Genomic DNA, 19570 nt, shown 5'->3' on the forward strand with positions numbered 1-19570 from the left:
TATTAACACGTGATAGTTGCGAGATGTTAATAATTTTAATTTCATTTAATAAACTGTAATCACACGCTGCAGAGAAACAATAAGTACCTACTACTTTCTGATTTGTGGGTTGATGTATACAATGTTCTCCAGGTCACTGCTCATATAAGTTCATTAGATTTAGTGTACATTACAGCAACTGAAGTCTTAGTCATACAACCAGCTCTAGATTAGCTTTGGTGTCACATCACTTTAAAAGGGGGACTAGAACAAGGTCCCTGCGCTAAAGCAGTGCAGCTGTGAAGTCCGAGGCAGAAATCTCCTCAAAGGCTTTGTACGAGCCTTAAAAAAGCTGAAAACTTCTGGACAAAAACACTAGAAAGACAACGTGTGAAGGCAGCAAAGAAATCCACAATCACTAGTGCCACAACAATGCTGGCTGTTGCAGTGTTGTGTTGATTGCACACACAATATTTTATCCCTCCAAACAATTCTTTCACATGCTCAGAGCACCGCTTTGATGTTTCTATTGTTCTCCAAAGTGCGACTTCAGTGACATAAACAGAAAAGGAAAAAAAAAACTGCATTCACTTTCCACTGCATTGATTTTCATGCAGTTTCTAAAATAAAATAAAAATGACAAAAGCTGTATCTAGTTTGACATTGTGTATTTATTTTTGGAGTCTGAGAATGTCTTTGTGTATATGGGTATATGAGGGTGAAGAATTGTGAAAATACATGCATTTATATAAGGACACATAAACACAGGTAGAGAAAGAGGAAAGCGGAGGAAGACAAGCTGTCAGAATCTGGTCCATGATGGAAGTAGCACAAAATCCAAACACCAATAAGCATCTGAATAGGGGGTCATATGATTGTTGGGTTTTTCTCTGTATCTATGAAGCACCTTGAGGCGACTTTTGTTGTGATTTTGCGCTATATAAATAAAATTGAATTGAATTGAATTGAATACTAACACTAATAAAGGCAGCATCATTTGAAACTGGAAACCAAACCATCCACACACACACACACTTTTTTTTATATCTTGCAGCCTCCAACAACCAGCCAACCCTTTTAATTAAAAAAAAACAAAACCTTTCGTAAAACCTCTCTATTCCAGAGGCTGTCCTAGCTAACGTTATTAATTAAAAAGCTCTTTTTAACCCAATCTCCTCCTTCCCACTCCTCTCTTGTCTAATTTTTCTGGGTGTGAAAAAGAACTTAAAACAAAGCAGCATGGATGAAATCATTAGCTATCCACACTAAAATCTCTCTGGGCTGTCAAATTTCCTCTCTGTGTTTCCGCCTGTCACCATTGTTCTTTGACATTGTCTGATATCAACACCACTGACAGCCCCGATTATCCCCCAAAACCCAAGCCATCTCCTCCACCTCCTATTGTTTCACAACTATAATTCACTTTCTAAATATAAAATATAACTTCAAAAAAGGAAAATTAAGGCTCTTCGTTGGGTGTCAGCTGGGTTTCTTTTGCAAAGAAAATAAAATCTACATTTTAACATTAAAACAGCTCAAATGTTGCTTTCATCTTATTGCACTTCCTGTCATATTAGGGATGTCTAGCAATGTGCTTTCATGTCACTTCCCATAAATACAGTAGAAATGTACTTTTTTGCAAAATTATATTATATATTACTAGGAAACAAAAGTAGCTGGATTATGAGGCTCCTCATTTAAATTCGGGGCAAGTTTACTACATGCCATGTGCTAATAGGACATTCAGTGCAGTCAGTGCAAAATTAATGATATAAACCACAGTATTTCTCCCGCTGGTTGCCATTAAATTTACAAGAGTGACATTCGCAGTTTTCTATTTAATATGAAAACTGGCATGAGACAGTTTCTGGCCTACATGACACCTCCTCAACTCGCCTACAGCAGGTACTAAGTACAGAGGGTCCAGTGTCTTGTGGAAGAAGTCCTGAAAATACATAATAGTACACTTTGATGGAACATGCTGCGTCTCACCTTAAGCTTATACGTGCATGCTGGCAGTGGAATTGGCTTTTTATCTTGACGTGATTAGCTAGTTTCTTTCCAAAACCTCCTTCAATTCCTAATATTAAGCAATCACTGAGAAACTACTGAAGGTTAAAAATGGTCCAAATTCTTTTGACTCCAGTGAAATGATCACTGTGCCATTTTCTCCAGGTGTAACAACAAAGCATAATGTCCAGGCATACACTAAAAAGACGATTTGGTAGCTTGAGTTCGTTAGATGTTACGTCAGCTAGCTAATTGACATCAAAGATTATATAACGTCAGAAAACCAAAAAAAAATAAAAATGTACAGCACTGCTACATCTATCGATCTAAAAAAATATGAGCTAAAACTATATAACAGCATGCTATAGAGGCTTAGTTAAGTTCGGCTAGTTCATATATAATGATCTGTTACCTCATTGCTAGCTTCCACAGACTCTATGCATCCATCCATTTTCTTCTGCTTCAGAGGTGCTCGAGAGGTGTGGTACACCCTGGACAGTTTGCCAGTCTATTGCATGACTATATATAAAATCTGTGTAATCTACAGAGCTATTATATGGCTAATATACATTTACAGTTAAATTGCTCTCAAAAGCAAACATGCTAAAGGTTGCTGCACCTGGGTCCCTGAACAGCACAGACCAATACCATTTTATGGCAGGAAAAAAAGACACAAAACAGGAAAAACATCAGCTAAGGTGAAGATCCAGGGGGTCAGTATTTAATATGTGGAAATGCTACAACTTACCCTAAGACTGCTTCTTTCTGAGGTGTTTAAATTTTTGATGTTCAGGACAGAGTGAGCCTGGAGGCTGTAGTGTACACTGTGAGCTTTTAAACCCTTAGCTTAAAGACATGCTACACAGAAATACTGCTGACACAAAGCTGTCTATTCAAAAACATCTAAAACAGTGGAGGCCTGCACCCAGAAGCTGAGTCAACTCATATGGCCGCTATTCGTTTTACTGCTGCATGCATGAAAAAGAAAATATGTAAAAGTAAGAACACATCCATATGTGACTTTCTGACTTGAAGAAAGTATTACAAAGACATGACTGTTCCCTGCACTTTTGACCTCACCTGAACCTGCAAGAAGCTCTTGCAAAATCCACTAATCCTCAGGCTCAGGCTATATTTGTACAGTTTATCAATTCTAACACTAGTTGCATGGTGGTCTGTTTCAACTTTGCACAGTAAATGTCGCAGAGGATAAGCAAAACATAAATAAATAAATAAAAGAAGTGGATGAGGATAAATGCACAGTGCACTCAATGATAATGTAAGTTCTGCCTTACATTTCATGCAGTAAAAAAATAAAGCCAACCAAACCTAAAACAAGTCTTTTTTTGAAGGCTACAGAGCCAGCCACAGGGGGAAAGAAACAGGTGTAGAGCTGTAGCTGGAAGAAGAATGTACATGACATAAAATGAGCAGAAACACAGGCAGACATACTTCTTAGGCCTGTAGTCTGGGATGCTCCTGTCCAGGGAGATACGATCACTGAGCTGAGCATTGTAGCCATACTCCTCGTACTTCCTCTCGACATCGCGGCTATCTTCTCCCAGAGTGGCAGCAGCTCCCCCCTGGCCGAGGCCTCCGGGCCCTTCTACCAGCCCCATGGGCTTTGCTAAACCTGCCAAGAAAATAACACATGCGACAGACAATTATACAGATGTAGCCATGAATTCCAACACAGAGCAGACATAGAGAGGTGAGAAGAGGGGGCAGGTGATTGACATTGCCTAGCAGTGTGAAGAAACTGGTGCACAGCAGCTCTGAGACCCAGGAATCCATAGGGTACCATTACAGTGTCTGTCAATGAAGAAGCTGCAAAACACCCACACCGACACACCGTCACAGGGAAGAGCAAAGAAGAGCTGAAGCTGAGAGACACCGTGGCAGAACGGCCAACTCTACAACAGACACCAGACAGAATTTATACACAACTTTAGGTCACATATGGAACAGCGGGCATGAAACTGTCAGTGGTTAATCAAGTGTGAAAGGAAAAACTCTCTGAAACCCACACTGAGAAGGATAATGATTATAGTTTTACCTGGGTTGCAGATGCGTTTTGTACAAGTTACCATTTTATTAATGCATATCACTTTGATGTCATCAAATCAAAGCTCCGTATTACAAAGCTAGATGTGCGTTGTCTTTTTGTTTGTACATTCAGATTAAAATGTTCCTCCTTTTATTGTTAAAAGGCTCTCGATTCAGTGTTTGACAGACAACAAAATAAATAAATAAAAACCTAAAATTACTACTACAGAGACAACAGATAGAGTTTAGAATTTTGTGAATAACTCTCCCTGGATCTAATTATTGTGTGGATGCCTTTTTAACAACATCCAAAACACAATATGCTCCAGATAAATATGCAGGATGCGCTTTAAAAACATCAGCACCACATCATAAACAACTTTAAAAAAATCATGACAACAGAGATGGATCAGACTTTGGAGGATCCTTCATCGGGACCTCCTTGAGACTCCAGTGAGAAACGCAGTCGGCAAATCACTTTCAGATACTTGTTTCTTTGCTTTTTAAAACAGCAGGACTTTCAATAGTGTTAATTTGACCAAATTCGTGTGTCTTTAAACCCCTCACATCTTAGAGTTCTGGGATTTCTTTTCAGTTATTATAAACTATCAATGGTTTTCACGCTTCTTGCAAACCATTGCACTAGTCTGCAGTTTTCAGACTTCAGAAGCATTCCTTTTCCTCCCCATATTGCATGAGAACTCAAAGAAGGTTTCCTTTTAATTAAGATCACAAAGATGGCAGACTAATTAATAACTCTGTCTGAGGTTGATACCAGTTATCTGAAATGATACGAGAAATAACCGAAGCAAAACCTTCACAGGAAGAAAAAAAATCTTGCAATCCTACTGAAATATCGGCAAAAAACAATCTGGAACAAATTCAAATCTGGCATGATCACCGTGGAGTTGTTGTCAAGCTGTTGCACTCAGTTTCCATCTTCAGCCTGACATTGCATCCGGTATAAAGCTGAGGTTAATCTCCGATGTGGAATGTGTGTGGACTGCTGCAAACACATCACATAAGCATTTGTTCTCATTGTACTATTTTTAATTTGCTTAGAGAACACACGTGGTAGCTCGCGGCTTTGCTAGCATGTGTGAAATGACTGTATGCATGATTTTATATATGTGTGAATCAGCTGAACAGCTGGTGGTAGCATAGATGTAAAACAAAATCAATTTGTATAAACAATATTTGATCATACACAACTTCTCTGTCTTGAAGTCTTAGTTTGTTCTTGTAGATTTAAAATGACTGATTCTTTCAGAAACCTTTGATTCAACAAGGCCACACCAGATGTTGCACTGAACACCTAATGGCTCTATTCAGCTAATTATAGAAGCATTCTGGGAGCATGTGTGCAGCAGTACCACGACCGTGGAGTGGTTATTCAAACAGCGCTTGTTCCATGCAGGTCCTTTTATCTCACAAAGAGCCCAAAGAGTGGCCAGATTGCCTGGCTGCGTGCTTAGCAGTGAATGGGAGCCCATTCTCGCTCAGCCTCAATCGTGTTACAGTATGCTCCTTCGGTCTAACACAGCTAAATTCAGCGCCGGACTCAAACCGCCCTTCTGCTCTTATTAAAATGACTCATGACTGTGTTTAACGAGCCGTCGCTTTGGTGCTGTGACACTGACATTTTCAGAAAGGGATGGAGAAAAATGCTGTGCGGTGTCAAAAGTGACATCTCGGCTGAGGGGGGGAAAACGTGCAGACCTCCACAGTACTGTAAAATACTGAGGTGGGGACCGAGTTTCTGACTTTTGAAAATCCAAACCCTCCTGGGTCACAAGCAGCTGCCCTGAGCCAGCTTTATTTCCACTTTAGCCATTACTAGAAGCATTTTGGCTCTGCTGAAAATCTGTCATCAGGTTGGAGAACTCTGCACTGTACGTTTAATTGCACATAGTAATGCTTTGATGACATCACAGGAAAATAAAATCTTAATATGAGGACATAATTGTTGTCCTCATTTATAGGCTTACAAACACTGCAATTTTTATGGTGCAAGCAATCTCCATGTTTGTAAAATAGCGATTTTTATATTCAGTGTTTTTCTGGGGAGAAATACAATATAAGTCTTTGCCATGGGAAAATTAAAATGCCCGCATTGCAAAACTCCCATTAACAGCGCCCACCCTCCAAAAATAATTTTTGTGCAGTGTCTAAACTACAAAGAGACTGTTATAAGGACATGTTGTCATGCGTCCATGCCAGCCTTCACTATTGTTTGACTATTTAAAATTCCATGAAACTGTGGGATAATGTCAGATAATTGTTATGCGAGCCAAGCTTCCACTGTGGCCTCCACAGAATAATCGAGCTGCGTCTGTTCTCCGTATCAACAGATGGACACACAGACAGTAAGCAAACAGCGCATACCGATGAAGAGCTCAGCTCTCAGCTTCACCCCCTCCAGGAACTGAGGAGTAATCACCATATTTGGATGGCCTCAAATCCTCGGGTGCGACTGAAGATTTGTAATTGGAGCTGAATGGTTGGAAACTGGCTTCTCCCACGAGAGGGATTTAGCATGCCCGACACCAGCCAATGTGGTGGCATTTTGACAAGTATGGGTGGGGTTCACGTCACGGACAAGCCATCTGTCATAGCTGCCTGTGTCACACAATAACACAGATAGCCTCCAGAGCCAGAGTCTCAAGTCTGGAGGGCCTCTCTGTCTCTGTGTGTGTCTTGGAAGCAGGACAACTCCTGCCAGCTTTGTTTTCTGGTCACTGCGTTATTTTTTGCTTCCCTCCTGTCTACAGCTGCCTCGGTCTGATTGAAGGTTCCTTTATGGGATGAGACCTTAAAGTCTGATCCGCCGCTGTCTGTCTTTTAGCGTTTTAGCAAAAGGTTGGATTGCTGACATGTAAACTGTACCGCAACAAGCTTTAATATCTTTATTGAAGATTTTCTTTTTAAATTTAGCTGCTGTTTTGATGTTGCTCCAGAGATGACTTCATATAATAAAATAGCTTTCACTGGCATTGATTCATTCATCAGGTTTTCTAGAGTTTGGAGTCTATTTGTGTAAAATTGGTTTGGAAGTAATCACTTGAATATGCATACATTTATCAAGGGTAAAAGCCACATACTTCTGTTGCACAGCAAATTTTCTTTCCAAAAATGGACTGCTTTCAGATAGAAAGCTTATCTGAAAGAAATACCTAGACTGTTTGTCTGTGGGTAGAGCATGGTACCAACATTGTGAGGACTAAAAGCTCTCCTGCCACAGCAGCTACACAAGTTAAAAATGTATGTACACATGATCCTGCGGGGTACTTTGTATAAAAGCATCCAGCTAGTAGGCTCTTGTATTCTGGTCAAAAAAAGGAAAAAAGGACAGTGACTAAAAGCTCACAACACAATGTGAAACTCTAGGGAATGAAAACTAATAATTCAGCATAAAGAAAATTTATTTCACATTTTCCGTGAGCTTCTCTCCCGTTCACTGTTTCTAAAGTGGTAGTAGCCCTTCAAGCAGCGCCGTTGCACTTTCACAACTTTACTTTGAGGCAATTACAGCCCAGCATCTGCTTCTCCCTCTCAGGCCTCACTCCCATCCAAAGGATCAGCGCAATGTGGCTCATCTGCGACGACATGCACCGGTTTCAGTCTCATTGTGTCCCAGCTTGTATCCGTCTCTGAGCTCTTTCCTCTCAACCTTCAATGGTTTGTCCAAAACCATCTGACATGATACAGTAAGAGCCACAACAGTTATAAATTATCTAACAACCTTCAGAATGATTCCGATGTGGCCTTTACAAGAAAGAGTCTCAAATTCAAAGATGACCCCATTTTTAATAAATGATGAGTGGTTTTAAGTGTGTCCAAAGTGATGCAGCAGAGTTCTAAATATTGATGCTGAGGGGAGGTGGAGGATTTCTGTGGACTCTTGAAGAGGAGGAAAATAACTCATTCTAAAGAGATTTAAAGTCTTCAAAGGCCAAAACAAATCTATGAAACATTGAGAGCTGGGAGAAGCACTGGTTTAAATCTGGGAGCCAGGCATCTTAAGAGGATGAGAACTCCGATTTGGAAATTGATACCAATTAGACCACTAAGTTATCTCTAAACATGCAAAAGCACTGACAATAGCTCATGTACTCCAGATATAAAGCATAAAATAAATCATTGAAAATTTCATGTTTACTGCCGTGTTGGTCGGGTTAAAAGTGTGCAATGAAATGAAGCAAGAACAAGGTTGTCGATGGAAAAATAGCAAAAAGTCTTTGAAGTGTGTCAGAATGTTACAACACTGAGACGGGACCCAGTCACGAGGAGCTCCTTTCCGTAGGATGTAGGAGTTGTTCTGCATCAAGAAATCATGAAGAAAATTTACATGATCAGTTATCCAGCCTGGCAAACTGGCCTATGCCCTTCAGTCACTGGATATCATCATTAAATGTTGGTAATGTAATCACTGCATGACTCTAAGCCAGCAGTATAAATAAGAGGGATGCTTGCTCCATCTGAAATTGACATTATTATCTGCGGCTGCCTGCTGATTGTCAGGTGAGCCGCTGAATTCGTTATCGTGATTCCTCAAGGCTGAGCAGAATTGATTGTTATCTGTTTCTGAAACTGTGTTGTCAACCAGCGCCTCATCTACATGTCATTATTATAATATAATTCATTTCATCAGGATTCATCACGCAGAGATGTGATGTCCCTGCAGCCACCACCATTACACGCTGCAAAACGTATACGCGCACCATGATACGTATCATTAAAATTGAGTTTGAGTGCCAAGCGCCTGCCAGCGTGGAGGGGAGTGAGAGGGCTGTTTCTCCATCCTCATCAAGTCTTTGTTTGAGCTGGCTTGGCCTATAAACAGCGTTAGATTTTTCCCTATAATTGGGCATATAGATAAGAAGCATATCTGGTGCTACAGCTGGACCCGCGAGGCTGCCAGCCCATCAGCTCCTACGCAGTGAGGAAAGACAGGAAGTGACATGCATGGCTGATGACAAGCGCCTCAGTGTGCCTGTAAGTTGTGGGACAGCTGAGCTTAGACAATGATGCTTCCAGTGATGGTCAGAGAAAAGGAGTAGACACAATAGCAGTACACAGGCTCTCTAACACCAATGTCTGTTTTTTTAAGAAGTTTATTTTTAGAGCAGTTCTGCTCTAAGGTGATAAAAGAAGAGAGGCAGCGAATCAAATGGCTTTCAGGTACTTTCATTGGTGTCCAATCCAAGTAAGACAATCAGAATGAAAATAGCCAAATATATAAATATTGATGTGTTGTATAAGCCTATTTTTAAATAGCTTAATCTTGCAATTGCTGACTGACTATAGCCCCTCTCGGAACAATAGTTATCCAAGCAGCTTAGCAATTGTCAAGCTCTGGAAATCTCCCCACACTGAACCGCTCTGTACGGGTTTATGTAAAAACAGCTGAACAGTTTGAATGTAACAGCTGAAGCTGTGTGTTTGTTTTGCAAAATATAAGCACTTGTAGTTTGTTTTACTTGATACCAAATATGACCAAAAGCCGCTCATGTCACAGTACAGAAACGCTTTACTTAAAGTCACTAACTTGACTTTGGTCTTCTCAACATTCTCGTCCTTTTGGATCTATCTCTCACTCCATCCTGCTAAACAGACTTTCCTCTCTTGGCATCACACCTAGCCTGATTCCAATCATATCTCCTTCCACTCTTGTTTATTCCTTGTAACTTCTGGTGTAGCCCAAGGTTTAGTCTTAGGCCCTCTTCCCTTCATAATAAATTTTCTTCTTCTTGGTACCATTTTCCTTAAATTTGATCTTCACTTTCATTGTTTTGCCGATGACACTCAATTATATCTCTCCTGCAGGCCGGACTCCTCCCTCCCACCTTCTTCTCCCACTGGACTGACAAACACACGCATACATTCGTAAACATCATACACGTCACTAGCAAGCACTTATCTGAACAATCTCATACATACATACAGGAACACCTTCATACACCAAGTTACTTTTTGCACAGCACTCAGTCTTTTGCAAATTTCTATTGCACTGCTGTGTCTGCATCGTCTCGTGTCTGTTCTGTTCTGTCTGGTGCTGCACTCTTTGTTTTGTTTGCAATTTTTGCAGTTTTTTTTGCAATTTTGCACATTGCACTTTATGTATTCCTGTGTCAATTGTCTGTTATATGTCATATGTAGCACCATGTTCTTGGAGGAACGTTGTTTCACTGTGTACTGTACCACTGCACATGGTTGGGATGACAATAAAGCCACTTGACCTTGACCTTGACCTTCTCTTACACAATGCTTATGCGAAATAAAATTCTGGTTCAGTTCTAATTTTCTTAAGCTCAATGAGTACAAAACTGAAATTCTCATCGGCATCAAATCCAGCTTGCTGGTGGCAAATCATTTCACTCTCACTATTGAGAACTCCATGGTTTTCCCTTTACCTCTGGTTAAGAGCCTTGGTGTCATCCTTGACAGCTCACTATCCTATAAATCTCACATCAATGATCTCACCTGTTCTGCCTATTTCCACCTATGCAACATTAACCGATTACGCCCTTCTCTTTCCATCCAGTCTGCGTCCATTGTAGTTCATAGCCACATTACTTCCTGCATTGACTAATGTAATTCTCTCTTACATGGTCTCCACAAAAAGTGCCTCCATAAGCTTCAACTGGTTCAAAACTCCGCTGCCTGCATTATTAGCAGAACCCCTCCTACTAGCACATCACCCCTATCCTTCAGGAACTTCACTGGCTCCCTGTGAAATTCCGAATAGTATTCAAGCTTCTTCTGTTCACTTTCAAGCCCCTTTATAACCTTGCTCCTCCTTACCTTTCTGACCTGTTTAGAACTACCTCTTCTGCCCACTCACTTGATCTTCTTTTTCTATTCAACTTGCTGCACTTCTTTCTGCCTCAGCACTATGGGAAGCAGAGCTTTCAGTTTCTCTGCTCCCAGGCTGTGTAATTCCCTACCCCTGGATATTAGAAACATTGGTCCTCTCCCCCAGTTTAAATCTCAACTAAAAATCTGTTCACGTTTGCATATTCACTGTGAACTTATTGGTTGTTTATTTGATCTTGTTTTTATTGTTCTTTGTTCTGTCCTTGTTCTATTATGTGTTTTTACTCTATTGTTAAGTGTCCTTGAGTGTCTTGAAAGGCGCTTTTAATAAAATGTATTACTTTTATTATTAAAAATTATTTTAATTCAGTTGTTGAAATAAGCTAATGTTTCATTAGTGCTGCGTCTTCCTCTACCTTCAAAAAGCAAAGGAAGAGACATTTAAAAAAAACTGTTGACATCTTCAACTGCAAATGAGATCAGATTTACTATATCTTTTTAGAACTTTATAAGATCTCGGGCGTTTTTGCAGTCACAGAACCTGGACACCTTACAGTGATTGAGTGGACCATGAGTTTCAGTGTATATCAAAGTATTCTAATGATTGTAGTGTAAACCATGATCCCAAGCACAGCAGGAAATCTACAGCAGAACAGCTGAAAAAGAAAATAATCAAGCTGCTGCAATGGCCCAGTCAAAGTCCAGACCTCAACCTGATTGAAATGCTGTGGTGGGACCGTGAGAGCCTCAAACCTCAATGAACTGAAGCAATGTCGTAAAGAAGAGTGGACTTAATAGTTTAAAGCTCAAAACATATTACTTGAAGTTGAGCTGTATTTAGCTTTCGACACACAGTTTTCTCAGAACATTTTTTTCAGAATACTTATGCTGACAGTCCTACAACACTGTGCACTACATCTCATAAATGCCAAAATGATATAGTATGTGAATGGGAACAGTACATAATTCAAATTAGTTTGTTTTTGCAGTTGTTCCAGCTGTGCCAAAACTGACATAGAATATCTATCAATCAATCGACGTTTCTTTCCCAAATACACTTTAAAAGTCACAGTCAACTTTTCCACTGGGTGAATTAATCCTGCAATCATGCGCTTCTTTTCCCCCTCCCTACAATAACTGAAATTTAGGACTTCATGATGGATGTCTAACTCTAAAGTAAAAGATTTCCATCTCAATATTGACCAAAACACCCCAAATAAAACATGTTAACAGTGTCAAAAGAAATTCTCTAAATGTCCATCAATATCTGGCTATAGTGTGCATTTAAGTCAGTAAGACTTAGAGGGCTTCAGCAGCTAAGTACCTGCAAGGAAGTATTTACCGGTGCTAATGTTGTACTTAAGTCGAAAACACTACTTCATAAGCTTGTTAACAAGCTTAAAACCTCTCATCTGATTGCTCAAAGCTGGTGGCATCCACAGCAGAGCAATGCTGCTGATAACCCTCATGTTACTCATTTCTGCACAGAATGGGCTGCTGGAAAAGCTTGACCGTTGTTTTCTTGTTGGGAGTCTAGTGCTCGTTCTTCAGGCAACCGTGAAATAAGAATTCTCTGGCTTCTTTATGTCCTTCAAATCTAATTGGACTGTACTGCATATCCCATGGCATGCCATAGGTAGGCAATAAACAACAGGAGGAATGGGCGATTACTTAATATCGCTGCTGGACATGATAATAGTTATTGGCGCGTTGAGTCCTCTCACCATAGTTATCCCCAGTGGCCATAGAATACAGTTTGTGAAAAACCATGCAAGGCCTGTGACAGTCAGCATCCATCCACTGTGCGCTCCTGCTTCTGCTTAAGACAAATGACTATACCGAAACGGATTGATGTTTATGATTTGGACCGCATAGAGATTATTTACAAGTAATACATCTGCATTTGTCACTCTGTACAGCAGCACTTTTGCAGTTGAATTCAGCAACTTGTCATGTGACGCTCCATTTGAAATCCAGTGTAACAGCCTGACACTCAGTGTCATTGTTAATCAAAGAATCTCACTCCAAGGTCAAAAAAATGCTTTCGTTCTGTCATATTTTGTATGATACCTGGCAGGCAGGGAACTGTGCCAGCTCTGCACTTTGTGGTTTGTTCCCCTCTTCAGCACACTTGTGAAAAACCTGCAAATTGTGCTCCAGATACTTGGACTCAGCAGTGCAACAGCAAAGACAAGTCAGGTCTGAGAATATTTTATGAAATTGATGTGACTCTTTTGACAGCGCATGCCTAGCATTAGAGGAAACACGCCTTCCAGGAGATAGTCGGCATTCAAAGACTCAAATATACGTCGCACTCATGGAATGAGACAACGTACATCTCGTACTTCTTCAGCTGGGACAGCAGCTCGTCTTTAGAATCTGAAAAGTGCATTTTGTGTAGATATAAAAGCCTATTGCTTGACCTTGAGTCCCACAGTCAGCAAGATCTGTGCAGACACTGTGTGCTCATGCCCAGTAGCAGTGATACTCTGCTGTATTGACTGTCTCACTTTCATCCTGTCTTCAGTGGGGGAAATAATTATTTGATCCCCTGCTGATTTTGTAAGTTTGCACACTTTTACAGAGACCTTAACAGTCTCTCATTTTTATTGTTGTTTCATATTAATGGAGAGAGAGCGAATATCCATAAAACAACACAATGCAAATTTTAATGTCAGTAAGTAAATTAAGTATTTGATCCCTTACAAACCATCCTGAATTCTGGTTCCCATGGATTGGCTGTGTGTCCCTGTGGCACAGAGATTACAATGAATCAATCAATACAGATTCTCATGATCTCCTTAGCTCCTTATATATATATAAAGCAGACTTGTCCATAGAACAAATTTCTTTCATTCCAACCTCTCTACCACCATGGCTGAGACCAAAGAGCTGTAAAAGGACATCAGGGACAAGACTGTAGACTTGCACAAGGCTGGAATGGAATACAAGGTGTTGGATTAGCACAAGACTACACAGGAGAAGCTCAATGACGATCTGACGTTGGGACCACAGTCACCAAGAACACCCCTGGTTATGCCAGATTCCTAGTTATTAGAGCAACCCCTAAATCTTCCTATGTTGGTTCATGGAGTTTATTTCTTTCTGCTGTTTTGCCTCCAATAAAAGGTTGGTTTCATTTTGATTGCTGCTTCCATCTGGGGTCCTCGTTCACCATCTAACTCGACAAGTCCCTCTGCATTCACGAAATACCTGAAAACTCATCTCTGATCATTAAAAATATATATTTAGATTTTTTTTCTACGAAAATAACCTCTTTATGCCTTGAAATGGTCTTGATGTAATTCCACATCGTTACCTCATTTTGTATGCACAGATCTATGAATATGCAAATTAATTCCCACCTCACACTCCTGCCACAGCATCCACTAGAAAGCCCTGTACCACTTAAAATGTGTGCATGTTAAGCAGGAGTGGGGAAGGGAGAGGACAACACACTTATGCACATTGCTTCACTTGTACATCAGGATGTTCCTGAACACAGCATGGTGCTAAGAGAGGATAAACTAAATCATATGAGTGCATCTGAAAATTTAAAGTGCCTGAAGCAATGGCTAGGCTCTACCTATTAAAATTTACAAAAACAAAACTGTGTGTCCCTGTTTTGCTGTTCAAGTCGCACACAGAAGCAAAACAGAATGCGGCGCAGAGAGAAAGTAGCAGGACCGCAAATGACAGCAATACTCACACTTAGCTTAAATAGAATCAATACACAGGTAATTATCAGGCAGTTAATCACATGTTGATAATATAGGATAAAACCTGTTCCAAATTACTAAACAATGTTAAAAAATAATATTCATTGGTGAGGGTCTTAGAGAAAACAGTCGAATGGAGTGCCCCACCTTGTCTTCTTAATCTTTCTCCATAGAGTTAAGATAAAATGATGCAACTTCAGTGCCAAAAGAGACATGCTTACTTTCCTCAAATTGTTTATGTCTTTATTGTAAAATTTCTGGGTTAAACGGCTTTCAGGAGGCTGACTATTAAAAGGTTATGATGAAATCTTTGCTCTCTATCATTAAGCCTTAGCTATAGTGTCAAGAAACAAATCAGTAACTCAGTGTAACAGTCTACCATGCAGCCTTCTCATTATTTGGCTTGAAAACAAGAGTCTTTGTAGATGAGGCATCACTGGATCAAAAACAGATCCCTCCTGTACTAGTGAGAGAAGAGGTTGCCCAAATAACTGTGAATACAGAGTTCCAAACTGGATGCGCTCTTCAAAAGGCTGAAGTTTAGCAGTCACTGAGTCATCATCAAGTCAGCCACTTCATGCTGATGCATCTGGTACGGTTCATGATGCACGGTAGAAAAGCACTCCTGTGGTAATCACAGGATGTGAGAACATATTAGTTGTGATCCCACTTATCCCTTATTATGTGAGTGAGCACTCTGGAACAAAAAAAAACAAAACGTTTAATTCAAGAAATCTGTTTCCTTCATTGCAAAAAAAAAAAAAAGCCAAAATATTATTTAGTACTCAAAGATATTTTTGGTGCAGAGTCGCTTACAGGAATGCAAAAGACACTGGATATTTTAGCTAAACTCGTTTAAATAGGTTATATGTGTGGTTGCGTAACCCTTGACCAAAAAGCCCATTCACTCCTATTTAACATTTGAATCAGAATTGAAGAAATTCCCTTAAGAAAAATGATGCTCATGAGAATAAAAAGTACTGGTAGAAAGTGTGCATGTAAATATGAAGTACACATAAACATAGAGGCTGAGGCTGATGTAGTCATGCCTCATTCATTTCATGAATCTTTTGAAGCCCACTCACTCACCACGACCTTCTCCTGCTTAAAACACATAGATGTATTAAATAAAACAGTAAGGCAGAGTAAGACGTAACCTGATTTAAAAGGATTTCTGCTGTGGTCAAAAAGACCAGATCTGACCCACAGACTAATGCCCGTGTAATGAAATCCTGTAAAAGTCTGTCATTGTGTTATACAGGTAGTACATTAGACTCTCCTTCAAAACGCAGACTGCCAGTTAAACCTGGCATATCTCACCAGCGATGCTTCCAGTGAAATGGCAGGAATGCTGCTGGCGTACAGACTTTCTCCAAGTGCGATTCTGCACCGACCTCGATAATTATCAGAAATTCGTGTGAAGTTTACAACAGGTCAGTGACAGCACAGGGAAGTACATTAACACCGATTTGTGCTTAAGCACATGCAAAAGGTATACAATGCATAATTAGCCTATTAATGCGCAAGTCTGATACTATAGCCATTAATTTATGTGACAGTGAAGCGCTTTTACCAAAGAAATGAGGCTAGACTGACAATAAATAAATAAATAAATAAAATGCATGAGTCATGGTCCAGGTCAAACTCACCTGAGCGCATCTTATTACCCGATAAATTGGCTGACAAGGACTCCCTGTGTGCTAAATATAAAATCTTTGCTTTCATAGATCACGGATTTAACAACTAAGAACTTCAGTTTCCTACCGTTTAGCTGGTTGTAGACCACATCCTCCAGCCTCTCCAGCCTCTGGAGAATTGACTGCCTGTCCACCAAGTTGGAAACTTTGCCATTCCTGGCTCGCAGCCTCTGGTCAGAAATACGCCCTATCTGGATGAGCTCCTCGGATCGGTCCTGGATCCTGCAGTACACCGAGAACAGTATAATCCCCACAAACACTAAGATGTTGACGGTCAGCAAAGTTTTGATTTTGCGTGCCACAGCCATGAAAGGAGAATATTGTCTGGCTGACTCAGTCAAGCCCGTCAAAAGCTCATGAGTGGTGGCCTCCTTTGTCACCTTACAGTGTGTCTTGCGGCGGGGTGATTTCTGTGCTCGCTGGAGAGAAGGTCAACTCGCGGAGACCCGAAGGGCTGGCAGATCCGTTCAGCACCACGGACAGCTCCGTAGTGGGACACCGCACCGGTCACATAGAACTTACAAGGTGGGAAATGTTAGTAGCGTCCCCGGAGCTCGGCTCCAACCAGCGAGCGATGCTTTTATGAGCTTCACTAGTCGACAAACAGCTGCACTCGCTTCACCTACATATTACAAGCGAGAAATGACGCCACGGGAGGCATTCATCCTCCCGAGCAGCCCCCGGCAGTTGCAAAACATCTCTCCTCCGCAACGTGGTAATTCGCCAGTTCCTTAGCATCAATATGTCTCGTCCATCGCGCAAGAAAAGCCCTGGTTTTGAAGCGTCACACAGCTCTCGCCGCTCTGTGGCATCTCCTTCCTCAAAGGCGTTGTGGTCACCCGATCCGTCCCGCTCTGCAAATATGAATCCAAATGCGCTTATGTCCAACAAATAAATAAATATATATATGCGTGTGTGTGTGCGCGCGTTTCAAAAACAAAGCGGCGTTTCTCTTTCTCCCCTCTCCCTTTTCCTCTCTCTCTCTGCCTCCGAGTCTCTTTCTGTGTTTGTGTCCCGTCAGACCATCGCCGCCTCCCTTGGCGCTGCACCGTGGGATGAGTTGAGAGCAGATTTGCCCTCAAACGCAGTCAAACGACGCTCGATGTCGATGGGAGCGATGCAGCCGGGCTCTGGCATGCTCTCGCTCCTCTCTCAGTCTCCCCGCTCTGTCAGGGAGGAAGAGCCACCGCTGCGTCCTGACGTTTAGAGGCACACAATCATGAATATTCACAAGCAGTGTTGTGTCGGAATAAAATAAATAGCGCGACCATGGAAGCAGCGTGTACTTCCACTTGGTAGAGCAATCTACACCACCCCACCCCACCCCCTGTACAGGTGAGCTGTGGAAATCTGTGTGAAGATGTGTTAAATGGTTTTTCTATGTTATTCACAAGGCCGAGCCTTTAGGTTAACCAATTCGCACATATGTTTCAGGTTGCATGCATGCACTCCTATACATACACGCTCTGCTTCAGAAGTAGGCTATAAGGATCATTTCACAAATCACATGCTTGACTACAGTTTTAACGCCAAGCTAAACAGAATAAATATGTATATATTTGAATTAGAAAGGCATGCAACATTTGTTTATTATAATACAAATCCACTCTCAGGAGAGGATTTGAGGTTTTGCCAACCAAAAAAAGAAAAACAATCAAGCAAAACCACACACTGGTGACTAAAACTCCACACTAAACCCACAGATATTGAAGGACATCTGTTTTATAGAGCCATCCAGATTCTAATCATTACTCAGTTCAAATTACTCCTACTCCATACTGTAACCTGCCATTGCCAGCTCCTCATCTCCAATTCCAAATGAATTATGGCTCCAGTAAATCACGTACAAAGAGCTTCGGGCTCTCTGTGTACTTTTACTTGATTAGGCAAACCCAGACACGGTAGTGGCTGCCCGAAGTACTTTGATTCCACTTCACACCCACCAGAGGATCTCAGATCTGTGCTCTTCAGTTTGTTTGCTGCTTCAGTACACCGAGATAGTGCCAGGGTAGCTAAAGCCTCTATTGTCTGCACATTTCTTTGTCGGAGGACATTTGGTATGAACGTGAGCTTGTAAGTTATTTTATACTTATACACATTTCTTGATTGTGCGTGTCTTCAAGATGGAATCGGTTCTGATTTTCTGAGAGCAGATTTGAGGGCTTTTATTTTTAGTGTTTTCAAAGAACGAGACCTTGTCATATAAGTCTAGGCACAAATGTTCTTGAGAGGTTCATTTGTTCCACAAAGCTCCTGCATTCCAAAATAGTTTTTCTTTTTAAGAGGGTAGAATAACAAAGCTTAGGCAGGGCTCATACTGTTCCCTGTGTGGTCATGATACTGATGATGATGATGATGGTGATGCATACTTTCTATTGCCTTACAGTTCCCAGGTCTGCATAACAAGGACATTTAAAAGGATTTTCATTGTATAGAATGTATAATAAGGTGCACACAAGGTGCTGCTTTGATTCATAGTTTGCAGAAAGAGTCTGTGGGGAAATCATTGTTACAGACACCTCAGGCACCGTGCAGGCCTAAGCACAGCTGCTTATACAGCAGCTACAGCACTGTATATCAGCTCCCCGCGCTCCCCTATAAGACTCTCTGAAGACTTGTTTTCAGCATTCAGCACCCTGCATGCCTCTGTAACTGCAGACACTGGCACTCAAGTGTTTTAACCATATTAACCTGGGTCACTGCAAGCTGCACCACAGTCATCCCACTCAGTGTCTCCGCATAAGCCACTCGAACATATTCAGAGGGAGAGCACGAGCTAGACAAAAGCGTGTGAGTCTAGTAGCGCTGTTAAAGCCATAAATATCTACTGTTTTGTGTTCATGTGATCTGCGTTCACGGGGCTCATGAGGTGTTAACTATCGTATAAAAACAGAAACTAATTTTTCAAACATGCTACTTAATCTGCTTATCGATATACTTTCAGTCTGCCGGTAATATAAACACATGCTTTTAAAGAATATTTTTTCATCACTTAAAGGGAATTAAATATTTCTGTGTTTTTATAAGACATTTATGGCAATGCACTGAAAATATCATCAGAACATTTTATGTTCAGTTTAAATACATGCTAGCTAACTAGTTTACTTGTCTACCTTTCAAAACTAGAGCCCTTTGCCCACAGTGGACATTTGCTACAACAAGCAAAGGTGCTGGATAAAGTGTAAGGATACGGTAACAAACAAGACAAGAGTATTAACCTCCTAGGACCTGGCATCCACATATGTGGACATCCCATTTTGGGTTATTTAGACCAAAATACTCAATTTTGCTCTACAAGGGCCT

General features: G+C 40.9%; 1 protein-coding gene across 2 annotated transcripts in view; it reads right to left on the minus strand.

The window, feature by feature from the left end:
* The window catches only part of galnt9 (polypeptide N-acetylgalactosaminyltransferase 9), a 344527-nt gene that overhangs the window by 90562 nt on the left and 234395 nt on the right, over positions 1-19570 (minus strand). Inside the window, exons 1-2 of one of the 2 annotated variants that reach the window (XM_082553736.1) lie at positions 16335-17460; positions 3442-3622 (exon numbers count right to left, since the gene is read on the minus strand). The exons of the other annotated variant lie outside the window; for it this stretch is intronic. Coding sequence (XP_082409862.1) covers positions 3442-3622; positions 16335-16575 — 422 coding nt within the window. The 5' untranslated portion in view covers positions 16576-17460. Of the gene's footprint in view, positions 1-3441; positions 3623-16334; positions 17461-19570 lie in introns of those variants that run through there. 2 annotated transcript variants of the gene reach the window in all.

The sequence above is a fragment of the Aulonocara stuartgranti genome (assembly GCF_965226115.1).
Source record: "Aulonocara stuartgranti genome assembly, chromosome: 12".
Lineage (NCBI taxonomy): Eukaryota > Metazoa > Chordata > Actinopteri > Cichliformes > Cichlidae > Aulonocara > Aulonocara stuartgranti.